We start from the raw sequence: 19,363 nt of genomic DNA, 5'->3' as shown, positions 1-19,363 counted from the left end.
TTGTATTTGATTGCCTTTATATTTGATAGCCATTTCTTTTGCATGTGTGCGCTATTCTCTGTAAATATGCATGTTGCTTTGTTCATAGCTTCACCAGCTTAAGAAATGCATGTTCAGGGTATGCCCCCCCCCCCCCAGCTCTTTGTTTGGGCAGAAAGTTATGTTCCAGCCCTCTCTGCTGTGCACAGTCCAGGGGTAGAAAATTTGGCAGGTGGACTACCTCAGTCCACAGGCGTTGGAGCCGGACGAATAGTCTCTTCACCCGTGAAATATTTCAACAACTGTGTCTCCGGTGGGGGACTTTCAATATGGACCTGTTGGCCTCTCGCCTCAACCAGAAGATCTTGGGATCCTTTGGCTGACGCCGAAGCTGTGGTGGCCCCTTGGGGTCAGTATCTTCTGATTTACGCTTTTCCTCCACTACAGCTTCTGCCGAGACTTCTACGTAGAATCAAGGCAGAAGGAATTCCGGTCATTCTTGGTACGCAGGCCTCGTAAGGCTGGTAGCCGATGCTCCTTGGAGACTTCCTCTCAGAGAAGATATTTTGTCTCAAGGACCGATCTTCCATCCTGCTGTACGGTCACTGGCTTTAACTGCCTGGCTATTGAAAGCCAGGTACTGAAGGATAGAGGGTTGTCAGATTTGTTGATTCCTACACTGTTAAAAGTTAGGAAATCTACTTCTAGAAAGATTTATCAGAGTTTGGAGGCTGTACATTTCTTGGTGTGAGTCTTCGGGGGGGGGGGGGGGGTTCTCTCCATTTTTTATGGGTGTCACATCTGCTGGAGTTTCTACACCAGGGTGTAGATCAGCGTTTGGCTCTGGGCACCATCAAGGGCCAGATTTCCGCCTTGGCAATTTATTTCCAACGGCCGTTGGCTACAAAAACTTTGGTTCACACTTTCATCCAGGGGGTTCGACATTTGGCTCCCCTGGTATGGTCCCTGGTACCTCCTCAGGACCTTAATCTAGTACTGTTGGTTCTTCAAAAACCACCTTTCTCTTACGTCCTCCGACAGTCGCCGCCTCTTCATATTCGTCACATATGGGGTATTAGACTTTGCTCCGAAGGAGTAGCTAGGCAACAGAATATGTTAACAATAAAGCTTTAACATATCCCACCCTCAAGGGGTGGTCCCCTCAGTCAATACCCTCCTACTTCCTGCAACCATATCTCAGTTTTAATGTCTAGCTTGTCAGGAGTGGCTGGCTCTCTCTGTGCTGGGACTTTCTGTCTCAGACTCTTTCTTCTTTTTAATATTTTGTTTGAGTTTTCTCTCTACCTTTACTTAGCTGTTATTTTTGTCAGCATTAGTTAGTTCTTCGGACGAAGAGGATCATGCGGACTGGGTCTCGGGCTGATCCCCCTGGTCGCAGGTCGTGGGTCAGTGGCTTCCCAGTCTGCCATCGAGCGTTCAGCCAGGTAACGCTCCTGGCACAGTGAACGACCCATCCCTGTTCGGTGCAGGGATGATTGGTGAGGTGGCTACCTCACCGGACGCTGTGCGGTTTCTTAACCTCCATTGTGTGCGTCTTGAATTGCGACTCTCCCTGCCTCATGTGCAGCGGCTTGTTCGCCTGTGCGGGTTCCCCACACCATGTGAGGTAAGTGTATTTATGTGGGGACCTGTCTGTCTGGGGGGGTCTCAGTCTGGGACTGTGTAACCTGCCTTTAATCACACTGCTTGTCTCCCTATCTCTCGGCTGCATGCTGTGGGCTGCAAGGGGGGGGGGGGGAGCTGTATGACACTGTGTGTGTCAGGCTGGGCAGTGTGGGGAGCTGTGTGCTGTGGGGCATGTTTTTTTTGGCATGTTTGGGCATATACAGCGATCGCTGCGGCGATCTAACATGTACCCTTATATTGGGATGTAATGTGTGTGTTTTTATGCACTGTGGAGCGGCGTTTTCGGCGCCAAACGACGCCATTTTACCGGCGCCCGCTCCGGCCGCATGGTTTACATGCAAGGCGGCTATTTTCTTGTAGCCTCCATAGGCTTACATAGAGCGCCCTGGCAGCATCACTTCCTCTTTCCAGGAACACCGATCGAGGCAGCAGCAGCAGCGGGGTCTCCTCAGGTTTTATCCTTCTGTTCTTGCTATCCATTGCCTGTATTCAGTTTGTATATTCCCTGTGGGGGTCTCATTGTGCCTGAGTGTGGTGCGGTGGGCTGCGCTTGCCGCGCTTGCTAAAAGGGGGCAGTTAACCCTTGGTTGTCTGGCATTACAGGGGCAATGGATTCTCAGGAGGGCAAGTTTCCTACAGTATTGGTGGAAAGCCAGGGGACCGCTGTTTCCCCCCCAGGGGGGGATTTAGCCACTATTGTGGCTGGCCTTGCTGCCCAGGTGCAAATGCTGGTGGCTGCTCAATCTACTAAACGGCCCAGAGTTGCTCTGTCCTCTGATTCTGAGGGTGAAGGTGAAGGGGCTGTTCTGGCAGGAACCTCCTTATCGGGGTCCCGCTCCTCTCTTGATCTAGTGGGGTCTGAGGTGGAGGCTGAAGTTGAGGGGGTTGATAATTCTCCCCCTGGCTCGCCTGAAGAGCTTGCAATCATGGATGAGTTGATTGCTTCCATTAAGCAGACGCTACGTTTACAGGACGAAGTGTGTCCCCCCGCTGCCTTGGCGGCTTATGGGACGCAGAGGAAACGCAGGACGCCGCCGGTTTTTCCCTGCCATGCTGATTTTCAGCGCGCTGTTAAAGATCAATGGCGCGATCTGCGCAAGCCTTTTGCGGTACCAAGTAAATTCAAGCTGCGTTATCCTTTCTCGCCTGCCACTGATGAACGGTGGTGTGTACCTCCGCCAGTGGATCATGCAATTGCGGTTTTGAACAAAGCCACTGCGATTCCTGCAGAGGGTTCCCCTGTTTTCCGTGATGCCACGGATAGGAGACTGGAGTCTCTTGCCCGTCATACTTATTCTGTTACGGGTTCTATGCTTAAGGCTCTGTTTGCTTCTCTCATGGCGGCCCAGGCGATCGCAAGTTGGACGCAGATGCTTAGGCGCGTCCTAGTGGCCGATTCGGCCTCGGCGGCGACCCTGGATATGGTGGATCAGATCCACCAGGGTGTCATGTATCTGTGTGATGCGGACCTGGACCGGATTCCGTTGGCTGCACGTGTGCACAGCGTGGCGGTGTTGTCTCGCCGCCTGGTTTGGTTAAAATGTTGGTCGGTGGACCAATCTTCACGTAAGACCTTAGCCAATCTGCCTTATGATGGGTCTCGCCTTTTTGGGGAGTCCCTGGATGTGTTGATTAAGGGGATCACCGGGGGTAAGAGCACTCTCTTGCCCCATTTCCCCAAGGCTAAGGGGGCTTCTGGGAAGAAGCATGCTAATTTTCGGCCCCCTCAGGGGTCCTTTCGTGCCTTTCGGCCGCACTACAAGGGCAAACCGTTCAAAGGCCAAGGCTCTCAGAAGAAGCCCTGGTCTGGGAAACAGAAGTCCGGCCAATCCGGACCTGCAGCCCATAACAGTTCGGCCTGAAGGGGCGCCCTCACCCAGTTTTGGGGTGGGGGGACGCTTGCTCGGTTTTCTTCAGCCCTGGTTGGCCCGTGTGCGGGACAGATAGGTTCTGGAAATCGTTCGATCTGGTTACAAGATCGAGTTTCTCTCTCGGCCGGAGAGCAGATTTTTTCCCTCAAATCTCCAATTGTCTCCAGAGCGCCTGCGGGATCTACACCTGGCGGTGCGGGACCTGAGGGCTCAGGGAGTGGTGGTTCCGGTGCCTCATCGGGACAGATTTCGGGGGTTTTATTCCAATCTGTTCACCGTGCCCAGGAAGGAGGGCAAGGTTCGTCCGATTCTGGACTTGAAGGCTCTGAACCGCTCTGTGCGGGTTCGCAAGTTCCGCATGGAATCCCTGCGGTCGGGGGTGGCTGCCCTGGTTCCGGGGGAATTCATGGCCTCCATCGATTTGAAGGATGCGTACCTTCACATCCCCATATTCAAGGGTCATCAGAGATACCTTCGATTTGCCATTGCGGAGGATCACTACCAGTTCGTGGCGTTGCCCTTTGGTCTCGCCTCGGCTCCGCGGGTCTTCACCAAGGTGCTTGCACCGGTTCTGGCATTATTGAGGGCCCAGGGCATTTCTGTCCTGGGGTATCTGGACGACATTCTGGTTCGGTCTGCGACCAGACAGGGTCTGGAGGAGGACCTATCTGTCACGATGCAAACTCTGCAGGAGTTTGGTTGGACGATAAATGTTCCAAAGTCGACACTGAGTCCGTCGGTTCGTCTTCCCTATCTGGGAATGATACTGGACTCGGTGCAGGCGAAGGTCTTCCTGCCGGAAGACAAACTCAGGACTCTTCAGGGGGAAGTCAGGTCCCTCAGGGACGTTCCACACTCGTCTCTGCGGACGTGCATGAGGTGTCTGGGATTGATGGTCTCGGCCTTCGAGGCGATTCCTTTCGCGCAGTTTCACACGCGGGGTCTCCAAGCGGAGATCCTGTCCAGGTGGGACGGGCGACCTCAATCTCTGGATCTTCAGATCTCGTTGAGTCGTCGCACCAGGGAAAACCTTCTGTGGTGGCTCCAGTCCCCGTTGGTGTCCGGGGGCAAGTCGTTTCGTCCAATCTCATGGACGGTAATCACCACGGATGCCAGCCTGTCGGGCTGGGGTGGTGTTCTGGGCGTTCTGTCCGCCCAGGGGACCTGGTCGGAGGGGGAGTCTTCCCTCCCGATCAACATTCTGGAATTGCGTGCGATAAGTCTCTGTCTTCATCGCTGGACGGACCGACTGCAGGGCTGCCCGGTTCGGGTGCAGACGGACAATGCCACGGCGGTGGCCTACATCAACCACCAAGGGGGCACCAGGAGTGCCCGAGCGGCTCGAGAGGTGGCCGACATTCTGTCTTGGGCCGAGACTCATGTTCCGGCGATAACGGCGGTTCACATTCCGGGAGTGGAGAACTGGCAGGCGGACTATCTGAGTCGCCAGACCCTGGATCAGGGGGAATGGTCTCTCCACCCGGCTGTCTTCCAGATGTTGTGCGCGAAGTGGGGTCTTCCAGATGTGGACCTGTTCGCGTCTCGTCTCAACAACAAGGTGAGAAGATTCGTGGCAAGGACGCGCGACCCTCGGGCAGACGCGTCAGACGCGTTAGTGGCCCCGTGGCATCAGTCCAGGCTGATGTACGCGTTCCCACCGATTCAGTTGCTGTCCAGGTTCCTTCGCAGGTTACACTCGGAACGCAACACGGTGATTCTTGTGGCACCGGACTGGCCTCGCCGGTCCTGGTACGCAGACCTCGTGAATCTGGCGGTCGACGCCCCTTGGCGTCTACCTCTTCGAGACGATCTACTGTCTCAGGGACCGATTTACCATCCTGCTTTACAGTCGCTGGCTTTGACGGCCTGGCTGTTGAGACCGAGGTCCTGAAGGAGAAGGGTCTCTCTCCAGAGGTCGTTCATACTTTGATCAACGCGAGGAAGTCTTCCTCGGGGAAGGTTTATTACCGTACTTGGAAGGCCTATTTTGCCTGGTGTGAGTCCAGGGGGTTTTCACCCCGCACGTACTCGGTTTCCCGTGTGCTGTCTTTCCTTCAGACGGGTGTCGATCAGCGTTTGGCGCTGGCTACGATTAAGGGTCAGGTGTCTGCGCTGGCCGTTCTGTTTCAACGTCCCGTGGCTTCCAACTCCTTGGTTGGCACTTTTATTCAGGGTGTGCGGCATCTGGTTCCTCCTAGGAGGGATCCTTTGCCCCCTTGGGACTTAAATCTCGTTCTATCTGTGTTACAACGTGCTCCTTTTGAACAGATCAGGGAGATCTCGTTGTCTATGTTGTCCAAAAAGGTCGCCTTTTTGGTGGCGATCACTTCGGCTCGCAGAGTGTCGGAACTGGCGGCTTTGTCCTGCAAGTCTCCGTACCTGGTTGTTCATTTGGATAAGGTGGTCTTGCGACCTAATCCTTCTTTTCTGCCGAAACGAGTTTCGGAATTCCATCTTAATGAGGATATTGTCTTGCCTTCGTTGTGCACGAAGCCTAAACATCCAAAGGAGGTGAGATTGCACTCTCTGGATGTTGTTCGGGCGATAAGGGTTTACCTTAAATCGACTGAGTGTTTTCGTAAGACGGACTCTTTGTTTGTTCTTCCAGAGGGTCCTCGGAAGGGCATGGCGGCTTCGGCCTCTACCATCGCCAAATGGATTAGGCAGACCATTGAACAGGCCTATGCTTTGCAAGGGAAGGTTCCCCCTGTGCCTGTGAAGGCGCACTCTACTAGATCTCTGAGTACGTCTTGGGCCTGTCGTCATGGGGCTTCTGTAGCCCAGGTGTGTAAGGCGGCGACTTGGTCGACCGTGCACACTTTCACAAAATTCTACAAAGTAGATGTTCAGGCATCGGCGGATGCTTCCTTTGGCCGCAAGGTTCTTAGTGCGGCTGTTCCCTAGGGTCCCTTGTTGGGGACTCCTGGCTGTTGGGATATCTTTTGTATCCCCTGGTTTTTTTGTCTTTTCCTGGGTTGTTGCTCCTGTTGAGCACTTATTTTTGCTGTTGCCCAGCTGGTTTCCTTCCTTTGGTAAGGTTCCTTTCTTTGATGTGGAGACTGCGTTGCCTTTCGGCGCGGATGCGTTTCCCACCCCTCATGTTTGCACTGCTTTGGGACGTCCCCATATGTGACGAATATGAAGAGGCGGCGACTGTCGGAGGACGTAAGAGAAAACGGAATTTTTGTAAAATCTTACCTGTAAAATTCCTTTCTCTGAGTCCTCCGACAGTCGCCGCCCCCGCCCCTCTTTTGGGGTTTGAATGTATACTCTACTGCTATTCCACTAAAACTGAGATATGGTTGCAGGAAGTAGGAGGGTATTGACTGAGGGGACCACCCCTTGAGGGTGGGATATGTTAAAGCTTTATTGTTAACATATTCTGTTGCCTAGCTACTCCTTCGGAGCAAAGTCTAATACCCCATATGTGACGAATATGAAGATGCGGCGACTGTCGGAGGACTCAGAGAAAGGAATTTTACAGGTAAGATTTTACAAAAATTCCGTTTTCTCTGTCGCTCATTGACAGACGTAGTCCTCGTTGATTAATAACAACTCGGGTTATACTGCCCTCTACAGGAGTAGGACTAGACAGGAAAGAAAACATTCTGGCCACACCCTAGGGGCAGTCCCAGAGGGTATATCCTCTCTCTCTCTGCTACAGCAAATCAGTTTTTTTCTGTCTAGTTAGGAGTAAGGACCTAGATGCCTTGCTAGGATCTTCGGTCCTGGCAGGAATTTTTCTTAGAATTTTTTTAGACAGCTTTTTTCTCCAGTGTTCCTGTGAGATCTTCAAGCAAGAAAGCTGTAACTGGGCGACAGGCTGGATGTTGAGATCCAGTGGTCACCCCAGTTCAGCCTACGAGCGCGTGCAGGCCATAGCTCCGCGCTGGGTCGGTCGCGACATAGTCCCACTAGGACGGGGACTGACCCTGCGAGTTAAACGTCTCGCCTGAACGCCAATGACCAACAGAGTCACAGCGTCCATATTGGTCGACAGCCCCCCCACCCCGGTGGAGAGGGGTTCTGTCAGGAGTGGCGCCCGCCTGGTTCCGGTATGGTGAGGTAGATGTTCCCCCTCCCCCCCTGTCGGGTTTGTGGTGGACGCGGGCCCCTCTCTGGAATGGTAGGATGGGTCTCCCCTCTATCCTATAACAGGTCACAGATCCCCCAATTTGAGTGTGATTTTTGTGAACAAAAACCAGGAGGCTTGGTTTGGGAGCTGACTATCTAAGGTCATTGCAAAACTGTAAGGGTGACTGTAGTCAGTGGCAGTACATAAGGGGCATTACTATTTGAAGTAAAAGGTATCCTACCTGTCAGAGGTGTACACAGGCCGATGCCTATGCCTGAGTCACTGCAGTCCAGATCGCCATTCCTCCAGCAAAGGGTCACTTCGGAAAGACAGAGGGCTGCCTCCCGACGGCCCACGGACCGCATGCGGCCCACCAGGGTCCTGTACCGTCGGCCAGGCTTATCGCCAGTCAGGGTGAAGGTTGTGGGGCCGAGATACTCCCGCAGGCCGCCAGACCGAACATAAACATCCCGCAGGCCGCTGCTACCCACCGCTATCCTATACAGGCCACCGCCATTTTCTTGTAGATCGCACGAGGCCACCATATTGGCGTAGCCTCGTGTCTCCAGCATGGGGGCGACCATGTTTGAGGTGACCAAACACCTCGAGGAGCTATGGGGAGGCGCCGGAAGGCGTGTAAAGGGGCGGAGCCGCCTCCTTTTTCCCGGCGTAGCCTCGTGTCTCCAGCATGGGGGCGGCCATGTTTGAGGTGACCAAAACACCTCGAGGAGCTAAGGGGAGGCGCCCGGAAGGCGTGCAAAGGGGCGGAGCCGCCTCCTTTTACCCGGGAAAGCCAGCCAAAGACTTCCTATCTGTAATAGACAGTGCTGGAACAGGTTGTATTGAAACTCTGTGCATCAAGTGGTGAGCCTTGGGGGTCTCTCTCTCTCGCTCTGTAGGGGTCCCTAAGCAGGTAACACTGAGGGGCGCTGTGGCGCTGGGGGTCTAAAAAAAAAAAAAAAGTTTTATTTTTTTTTGGCTAATTAAGTTTTTCCGGCAAGTGTCTGGAATAATCATGGACCCTGCCACACAGGTACCCCCACCTGTTTCCCTCGAGGTGGCCGCAGGACCCTCCAGTTCACAGAGTATGGATGCACTCACAGCAGTTTTGGAGTCTTTGGTGTCTCGGGTGGAGACGGCCTGTCAGGGACGGGGGTCAAGAAAGCGACCCCCGCCTACCCCTATGTCATCTGATACTTCAGATTCTGAGATGGTCATTGCAGCTGCAGGTCCCTCTGCAGGGGCTGTTGTCTCAGGTAAAGTTCCCTCAGATAGTGAGGAGGACGTTCCTGCCTCAGCCATTGCACAAGAAGAAGCATTGGTGGACGCACTAGTTGTGGCGGTCCGGGAAACCTTAAGACTTGATGTTTTTCCGGCAGAAGCAACTGAGATGGAAATTCCCTTTGGTACTAGTAAACCTACCAAGACGGCGATGGTTTTTCCCCTACCCAAATGTTTTGGTAATAAAATTAAAGAGGAATGGGATCATTCAAAACGTACCTTTACTGTTTCCAAGCGCATTGCTAGACGCTATCCGTTTGAGGAATCCCTCATTAAGAAATGGACGGTACCACCAGTGGTGGATCCACCTATTTCCAGACTGAACAAAGCCACTGTTATCCCGTTGGAGGACGCTCCGTCCTTTAAGGATCCGGTGGATCGGAAGATGGAAGCGGAGTCCCGCACTATTTTTTCCCTGATAGGGTCAGCCTTTAGACCAGTGATTGTCATTGGTTTAGTTTCACAGACATTAACGGAATGGGCAAGATTGGTACGCCATGACCTAAAGGGGAAAGTTATCCCCCAGGCAGCATCTGATTTGATGGAACAAATTATACAAGGACTGCAGTTCGTCTGTGACGCAGCCCTGGATGCCACCCCCTTGTTAGGGCATGCATCTATGTCAGCGTTAATCCTCAGACGTGTGCTGTGGTTAAAGTGCTGGTCAGCGGATCTAGGTTTCAAGAAAGCCCTGGCGAATCTCCCCTTTCAGGGGAATCGCCTATCTGGGGCCACCCTAGATGAGATCATTAAGGGTGTCACTGGGGGCAAGAGCACTTTTCTGCCGCAGGCTGCTAAAGGACCTCGTAATAAGCGTTGACCTTTCTTTGCTGCTCATAAAGGGTTCGTTCGCTCCGCTGGGGCGAGTGGGAAAGGCAAAGCCCCTCTAGGAGGGTTCAAGAGGCGCTGGTCGGGCAAACAAAGGGCCGACTCAGCCAAACCTGAAGTTAAGGCTAATACAGCCTGAAGGTGCGCCCCCACCCGGCTTAGGGGTGGGGGGACGTCTTCACCGGTGTTCAGATCTAGGGCTTTCCTGAATCCCGGGCTAAGGGGTTCAGGAGATCATACGATCAGGATACAAGATCGAGTGTCGATCACTGCTACCGGTGCGATTCTTCCCTTCCAGCATTTAGGTGCTACAGGGAGCGGTAGTTACCGTTCCCTGAACAGATCATTTTCTTTACCTTTTCCAAAGGTTAATTTCAGTTCCCTACAGGAATCGGATCCGGTTGAGCAAACAGACCAAGGAGCCTCTAGTCTGGTGACTTCGGTCTCTAAGGCTCAACCAGGAGAAATCATCACTCCTGATAAGAATCTGATAAATGTGTGGGAACAGAGAGCGATCAGACTTTGTCGGATTGCCTGGACCAAGCAGCTCTAGGGCAGCCTGGTTCGGATCCAGTCAGACAAGATCAGGGTGATGACTTAGGTCGATCACCAAGGATTTCACCATCTGTGTCTTCATCAGAGCATCCCGGAGGTGGATCTGTTGGCATATCGGCTCAACAGGAAGGCGCGGAGGTTGGTAACGCACGCCCGCGATCCTCTAGCGGACGCAGCAGACGCGCTGAACGGCCTACAAAGGCAGTATCAGCTACTAGACGTCTTCCCCCCTCTCAAGTTGCTGCTGAGACTTCTCCGCAGGATAAAGATGGAGGGAACTCCAGTTATCCTGGAAATTCGAGGCTAGCCTCGTCAGGCCGGTCAGGCTGACTTGGACATGCTAGTCGCGAACGCTCCTTGGAGACCTCCTCTCAGGGAGGATCTGCGGTCTCAAGGACCGATCTTCCATCGTGCTTTACAGTCGCTGGTTTTAATGGCCTGGCCATTGAGACCCAGGTACTGAAGGGCAGAGGGTTGTCAGCTTCAGTTATTCCTACTCTAATTAAAGCAAGGAAAGTGACTTCCAGCAAAGTCTATTATCGCACATGGAAGACTTATATTGCGTGGTGTGAATCTTTGGGATTTCCCCCACGTACCTATTCGGTGACCCGAATCTTGGCTTTTCTGCAAAAGGGGGTTGAGCAGAAACTATCCTTGAGCACCATCAAGGGTCAGGTTTCAGCATTAGCAATCTTCTTTCAGAAGCCTTTGGCTACTCATTCCTTGGTGCGGAATTTCATCCAGGAGGTGCGGCACTTGGCTCCGCCAATCCGCGCGCCCTTACCACCTTGGGATCTTAATTTGGTTTTGTCGGTTCTGCAGAAACCTCCCTTTGAAAATATCAGGGAGATTCCCTTGCTTACATTATCTCAGAAGGTGGCCTTCTTGGTGGCTATCACTTCTGCACGCAGGGTGTCAGAACTGGCTGCATTATCATGCCATTCCCCATATCTAGTGGTTCATAGGGATAAGGTAGTTCTTCATCCAAAGCCATCCTTTCTTCCTAAGGTGGTTTCAGACTTTCATCTGAATGAAGATATTGTGCTACCTTCCTTGTGTCCTCAGCCCAATCATCCTCGGGAATATGCGTTGCATTCCTTGGATGTGGTTCGGGCAATCAGGGTATACCTGAAGGCTACGGAAACGTTCCGTAAGACGGATTCACTTTTTGTGATCACGGATGGCCCCAGAAAGGGGTTGCCTGCATCTGCCGCAACTATCTCCAAATGGATTAGACAGACGGTGGTACAGGCTTATTCTATTAAGGGTCGGAATCCTCCGTTCCCTGTTAAGGCGCACTCCACTCGAGCGTTCAGTACTTCCTGGGCCTACCGCCATCAGGTGTCAGTGGTCCAGGTGTGCAAGGCGGCCACCTGGTCGTCGGTGCATACCTTTACAAAATTTTATAAAGTTGATGTGATGGCATCAGCGGATGCCTCATTTGGCCGCAAGGTTTTGCAGGCCGCAATTTGAGGAGACCGGTGGTCTACTTCAAGGGTTTTTTTCCGTTGAAATTTCAGTTGAGTCTCATCGTTTGATTGATGAGCCTTTAAAACTTCTAGTTGGCACCGGTTGGGCCTTCTAGATTGGATTTTGATTTCCATTTTCCCACCCCTCATTTGTGGTACTGCTTTGGGACGTCCCGAGTTGTTATTAATCAACGAGGACTACGTCTGTCAATGAGCGACAGAGAAAAATGGATTTTTGTAAAATCTTACCGTAAAATCCTTTTCTCTTAAGCTCATTGACAGACGTAGTACCCACCCCTCTGTTTTTGAGTTGGGTTGGGTTAAATTCTCTAAACACTGCTTTGTGACATAACTGATTTGCTGTAGCAGAGAGAGAGAGGATATACCCTCTGGGACTGCCCCTAGGGTGTGGCCAGAATGTTTTCTTTCCTGTCTAGTCCTACTCCTGTAGAGGGCAGTATAACCCGAGTTGTTATTAATCAACGAGGACTACGTCTGTCAATGAGCTTAAGAGAAAAGGATTTTACGGTAAGATTTTACAAAAATCAATTTTTTTAAAATATTCCTGAACTTTCTCTGCTTATTCTGTCATAGAAGGTGGCCTTTTTGGTGGCTATTACTTCTGCACACAGGGTGTCGGAGCTGGCTGCGTTGTCCTTTCGGTCACCTTACCTGGTGGTTCACAGGGACAAAGTTGTGCTCCATCCCTGTCAGTCGTTCCTTCCGAAGGTCATCTCGGGTTTCCGATTGAATGAAGACATTGTGTTGCCTTCCTTGTGCCCTAAGCCAAAACATCCTAAAGAAATTGCTTTACATTCCCTGGATGTGGTTCGGGCAATTAGGCTGTACCTGGCGGCGACTGAGTCGATTCGGAAATTGGATTCCTTGTTTGTCCTTACAGATGGATCTCATAAGGGGCAGGCCGCATCTGCTGCGACCATTTCCAGATGGATCAGGCAGACGGTGGTGCAGGCCTACTCCATCAGGGTTAGGTTTCTCCTTTCCCTGTTAAGGCCCAATGTACAACGACGCTTAGTGCCTCCTGGGCCTTCCGTTATCAGGCGTCAGTGGTTCAGGTGTGCGAGGTGGCCACATAGTCTGTGCATACATTTACAAAGTTTTACAAGGTGGTTGTACTCGTATCTGCAGATTCTCCGTTCGACCCCAAAGTTTTGCAGGCTGCTGTTGCAGAGGCTCCCACCTCTTGAGGGTGTATTTTTTCTTTTGGTGAGCTCCAGTTGTTCCTGAATGAGCTCCTGGTTTACCTGGTTGGCTATGTTTAGCCCTTTTGGGAATTGTGTATTGCTGTGTTTCCCGCCCCTCATGTTGACACTGCTTTGGGATGTCCCAAGGGTCAAAGAAGATATGGAGTGTCCTTCAATGAAGGAAAGGGAAAACTGGATTTTTGTCTTACCGTAAAATCCTTTCCTCTGATGTTCATTGACGGACACAGCACCCACCCCTCTGTTGAGTTGGGTTGTGTATTCTTCTGACACTGCTTGTTACAAAACTGAAGTCCTATTGCAGGAAGTGTGAGTATACCCCCTATGACTGCCCTTTAGGCATAGTTAAACTTGTTTCCGCCTAGTGTCCTACTCCTATGGAGAACAGCATAACCCAAAGGTCAAAGGAGATATGGAGCTGTGTCCATCAAAGAACATCAGAGAAAAGGATTTTACGGTAAGACAAAAATCCATTTTTTCCCCACAAAATTGTCCTATTTTGTTATTTTTCATACACTGTATAGGCATACTTGCAGCTACACCCCAAAATACATTCTGCTACTCCTCCTCAGTATGGCGATACCACATGTGTGTGACTTTTACACAGCTTGGCCACATACAGAATCCCAACATCCAAGTAGCACCTCCAGGCGTTCTAGGAGCATAAATTACACAATTTCCTGACAACCTATCACACTTTTGAAGGCCCTGAAACACCAGGACAATGGATACACCCACAAAATTATCCCATTTTGGAAAGCAAATACATAATCTAGAAGACATATTGAGTCTTTTTAAAATTTAATTTTTTTCCACAAGTTTTTTGAAAATGGGGAAAGAAAATAATGCATTCTGCTACTCCTGAGTATGGCGATACCACATGTGTGAGACTTTTACACAGCTTGGCCACATACAGAGGCCCAATATTCAGGGAGCACTGTCATTTCCTGACTACCCATTACACATTTGTGAGGCACTGATGAGCACTAATGTGGCACGGATGAGCACTGACGTGGCATGGATGTTGAACGGATAAGCACTGAGGTGGCATGAATGAGGCATGGTTGAGGCACAGATTGGCATGATTGAGGCATGGATGGGCATGACTGAGGCATGATTAAGACAGGGGTGAGCAGTGCTGCGGTCTCTCTCCACTCCTCACATGCTGTATTGATCACTATGTACAGCGTGAGAGGAGAGAACTGAACCGGAGTTGTGCCGGTTTGTTAACAACTGATCACTCTGTCATTGGATGGAGTGATCACGTGGTAAATGGCCGCTGCCATTGGCCCTTTACTACGATCTGTGAAGCACAGTCCTGGGAGGATGTCACTGTACGCCCTCCCAGTATAAGCCGACCGCGCTGACAACGTCACTGTACGCCCTCCCAGAATAAGCCGCGCTGTAGCCGTCATTTGGCTATGTCTTGGTCGGCAAGCTTATTTGAAAAATCTCCTTTCGTGCTGTGAATGCTGCCTTTCTAATGGCCATTAATAATTAGCTAAAGGTTGCATATAGACACAAATTATCACAACATCTCAAAAACGTATGAACAAGTGAATAGCTCCCAATCAGAGTAACTCAACAGGTACTGCAGAACTTTATTGGTGCATTTTCTCTCAAAGACCTTTTATTAATTAATTAATCAATTAATTATTTGAACCCAACATATCATGTTGATAAATGGTAAAATTTCATCCAACAAAAAGACCTAAAAACACACATAGTGTTAAACATAACCCCTATTATTTTCCCATCCACAGCATATACATACCTGTACATATACATCTAGCTACTCCGCGGAAGGTCAGAGTACTGCCCCACCAGATGTATACCAATTCAATACAGCACATATGCAATATATTATAATTTCAACCAAAGCAGGCTGTGGAAGGTTTTTGCAATATCTTAATGACTTTCACAGGTTTGCTTCCTCGGGACAAGGATGTTCAGAAAACATGTAGAGATTGCTTGCGATTAGGTTCTGAGCAAAAATACCCCCACTGACATGAGGGACAGGGAGCACGGGATAAGTGTCAAATCCCCATATAAGGTAATTGGACATTCCCAAGGAGCATGCTATAAACACATTCTGTCCAAGGGGGATGTTCCTGTGTCTTCTCCACTCTCTCAGATGTGAAGAGTCCTATAGCTTCCCAGAAACATGTAACATGCAAATGCATAATTTGCATATTACATGTTTCTGGGAGTAGGAGTAAGCTAGAAATAATTGAAATTCAGGTGGAAATTAATATGTAATTTGACATTTTGACCATTTGTATGCTTTAAATAGAAAGTACTGAGAAGTACGTGTGCCCTATTTTGTATTGGCTGAGACAGAATTGTCAGTTGTAAAGCAAATTTTAGTTTACTCAAGCAGTAAACCACGCCCCTTTAAACGAACATATCTCTAAGGCCATGGATGATAGGATTTTCTTTCCTTCCACCACATGGGTGAAAGTTAGAAAACTGAAACATAATAATCTGCTATATACTGGGTGTTTTTAAATCACATTATAACCCCTTGGGATAAATAAATCTCTAAAAGTACTATGAAGTTTGCTTTCAGATCAAAACTCAGAAAACTGATTAAAACCAGAGCTGGTGTGAATACATTCTTGAAATGTAGCTGAAAAATGTATTTGTACAGGTAATAGAGTTAATACAGAAATGCAGTTTGAGTAGCCTACTCATTGATAGTCTAATTAGTCTTCTGACCTTGCTTTTATTACTTTGCAGACACAAGAATCGGGGAACGCTCAGTAATTTAGTGTCGCAACATTTGGATCACCTGAACTATCTGAATGATATTCTGATTATAAACTGCGAATTCCTAAACGATGTTCTGACAGATCACTTGTTGAACAGATTGCTGCTCCCACTATATGTCTACTCGCTGGTTAATCAAGACCAGGTAATTGAGAACATGTTGTACTGAAAATAAATATTAAAGAAAGTTCAAGTAGTCCTAACAGAACACTATGAGTGAGATTTACCAAAACGGGTGCACTCAGATGCTGGTGCAGTTGTACATGGTAGCCAATCAACTTCTAACTTCCGTTTGTTCAATTAAGCTTTGACAATAAAACCTGGAAGCTGATTGGTTTCTATGCAGAGCTGCATCAGATTTCAAACGCCCCAGTTTTAGTAAATAACCCTCTATTAGTTTCATGTGCAGTGGTAAACAGGCTTAAAGTGGAGTTACGGCCTATTTTGCAACTTTGGTGATTCCTGGAGTGCTCGCTATGCTGATCAACAATTGAGCATTTTCAATTTTTTTCGGGGGTCCCTTACCTTATTTTCAGGGCATTTTTGATTGTACTTCCTTCTTCTCCCCCTTCTGTGGCCACGGCCACCGACATCACTTTCGCCTTTGCATTGCATCCTGGGAGCTGTTTGTCATCACTCCCAGGAGGCTGGAATCAGGAAGAACTCCCAGAAAACTCCCTGGAATCAGGAAGAAGGAAACGGCAGATTACACTATGGCTTCAGATGCCCACATCTAAGATGGCCACGCCCAGACAGCATTTTTAAAAGTAAGATTTTGACTAAAATCCAATACTGTACACCTTGTAAGTATGAGACTAGCAGTTCTGTAAAGGGCGATGGATTAATATTATAGGGGTATTTTTAGTTAAAGGTATTTGAGGCCGGAACTCCACTTTAATGACTAGAAATGAGACATATGTTGGATGTAGAACCTAAAAACAAAAGCATTCTCATGTTTCTTTGCAAAGTGTTATTTGTTTTTGGGGTGGGGGTGGGGGGGGGGGTTGTTTTTGTTGCTGCCCTTTAATTTTGTTCATAAATTTCCAAAAGAGTTTTACAATAAAGGGCACAAAATACAAAGTCAAATTTTTTTTTTTTTTTGGCTTAGAAAAAAATAATTGAAAAATATGCACAGGTTCTATCTTTTACCAGAAGAGTGTGAACAACAAGTTATGATTGGAAATTATGCAAAGAATGGGGATACTGTAGCATACTCTAATAGGATATAAAAAGTGTTCACAATGATAATAGGACAAATTAATTTTATTTCATAGTAAGGGATTTTTTTCCAAATTAGAGACATCCTGTTATTATATAGTCTAAATTGCAAAATAAATGCATGGAATATAAGGTACCGACCTCTAATTAAAAAATGCTACCTTTGGCCCTCATGTCTGCTAAAAAAAAAAAAAAAAAATCGCTTTCTTAGCAATTTCCCCTGCCTCCTTTCTTTTCGTATTAAGAGAAATATCTGCTATAAAATTGAAAGCATTGTAGTTATTTTCTGCATTCTGAAACCAAACATGATAAACCCTGTCCTAAAAAAACAGACTTTTCACACTGTAAAATATTCACACATTCTGAACAAATTGTAAAAGCACTGTAAAGTTAGTACCCAAATGGAACCAGACTTAACCACTTTAAGACCGGAAGATTTTGCTGCTTTAATGACCTGGCCCCATCTTGCGATTCGGCACTGCGTGAATTTAACGGACAATTGCGTGGTCGTGCGACGCTGTACCCAAACAAAATTGACGTCCTTTTTTTCCCACAAATAGAGCTTTCTTTTGGTGGTATTTGATCACCTGTGCAATTTCTATTTTTTGAGCTATAAACAAAAAAAGAGCAGCAATTTTGAAAAAAATAAATATATTTTTCACATTCTTTTATATGAAATTCTCAAAAAAAAAATGTAAAAATCTAAATTTTTTTAACATTTTAGGCCAATTTGTTTTCTGCTACATATTTTTGGTAAAAAAATTGCAATAAGCGTTTTGATTGGTTTGCACTAAAGTTATTGCGTTTACTAACTAAGGGAAAGATTTATGTCATGTTTATTGTTTTTTTTTTTTCTTCTATTAGTAATGGCGGCGATCTGCGATTTTTTTTTTTTTTGCGGGACTGCGACATTGCGGCGGACAGATCGGATCCCTAACTGACATTTTTGATACTTTTTGGGGTACCAGTGACATTACTACAGTAATCGGTGCTAAAAATATGCACTGTTACTGTAATAATGACACCGGTAGGGAAGGGGTTAACAGTATTGGTGATCAAGGGGTTAAGTGTGACCCTAGGGGCGTTATTCTAACAGTGGGGGGGGGGCGTGGCTTGTGAAGTCATCACAGAGACGTGATCCTATATAGCAGGATCACATGACATCTGTGATCACTTCAGGGAGAAGTACAGACGGCTGTGTTTACATCAGCCGTCCGTCCTTCTCTTTCAGCAGCAGGAGATCGCCGGTGTCAGGCGGCCATCGGAGCTGCCTGACACCCGCACTGGCTTCCCCGCTGACGAGCAGGGGTGGGAGCGTCCTGCCGGCGGCGCGTGCTCGCCCCTTAGCACCTCCCAGGCAAGCGCCGTACATGTACGGGGTTTTGCCTGTGAGAGCCAACCTGCCGCAGTACATCTACGGCGGCTGGTCGGCAAGTGGTTAAAGTATAATTAGTGTAAAAGCACTGTAAAGTTGGTACCAAAATGGAACCAGACTTAAAGTAGAACTACTGTATATCCTTCTGAAAAAAAAAAACAAAACAAAAAAAAACCTACAAATTGAAAACCTCTGTGTACACAATCCTATACCCACAGTTGATCCAGAGGAGGGAAAGCAAACAAAACAAAGCATGAACAAATTTGCTCCAGTGGGGGGGAAAATTCCTTCCTGATCCCCCAAGAGGCAAGCAGATATACCCTGGATAAACTTTACCTATAAATATTAGTATCCAGTTATATTTCGAGCATTTAGGGAAGAATCCTTTTTTTTTTTTTTTTTTTTTTTTTAATTTTTATTTATTTATTTTTTGAACAAACTACTAAGTTGACCAGAACCAGTTCTTGAGGGAGTCTATTCCACATTTTCACAGCTCTCACTCTTTCTGTATTTGGAAGTTAATTTTTTTTCCCTCCAGATGTAAAGGGTGCCCCCTTGTCCTCTGTGGTGACTTTAAAGTATTTCTAAAGGCTAAAGATTTAAAAAACCTTGTGTGTGCAGCAGCCCCATCTCGATCCAGGATTCTGCATGAGAGCCTCAGCTTTTTGGGGGACTCCTCCTCATTGGCAGGGCCATTGGCTCCCACTGCTGTCAATCACAGCCAGTGAGCCAAAAAGAATATGCGTGGTGGGACTGAGCCATGGCTCTGTTTCTGAAAAGACACACAGAGCAGCGGCTTGGGTGTGAACCCTCTTGGGTGCTGTTTGCTCTGGGGGTTTTGGCAGGAGGAATGGGCCAGGTGCGGAGAATTGGGGCTGCTCTTTGCAAAACCACTGCACTTTGCAGATAAGTATAACGTTTGTTTATTTTTTCAAACCTTGCCTTTAATATCACTTGTGAATAAATGTACACCAAGTTCACTATATGGACCACTTATATATTTATACACGTTGATCATATCCCCCTTAATCTCCTCTAATCAACAGAGAATAAATTCAGTTAAGTTAAACTCT

At 48.3% G+C, this 19,363-nt stretch overlaps 1 protein-coding gene across 2 annotated transcripts in view; it reads left to right on the top strand.

The window, feature by feature from the left end:
* CLEC16A (C-type lectin domain containing 16A) overlaps positions 1 to 19,363 on the top strand; it is a 1,483,716-nt gene that overhangs the window by 431,156 nt on the left and 1,033,197 nt on the right. For both annotated transcript variants that reach the window (XM_082262146.1, XM_082262145.1), the window contains exon 7: positions 15,668 to 15,842. In XM_082262146.1, coding sequence (XP_082118272.1) covers positions 15,668 to 15,842 — 175 coding nt within the window. The remainder of the gene's footprint in view (positions 1 to 15,667; positions 15,843 to 19,363) is intronic.

The sequence above is a fragment of the Pelophylax lessonae genome (genome assembly GCF_965119305.1).
Source record: "Pelophylax lessonae genome assembly, chromosome: 6".
NCBI classification, from domain to species: Eukaryota; Metazoa; Chordata; class Amphibia; order Anura; family Ranidae; genus Pelophylax; species Pelophylax lessonae.
The sequence above is the reverse complement of the archived record's forward strand: the minus strand, read 5'-3'. Positions and strand labels throughout refer to the sequence as shown.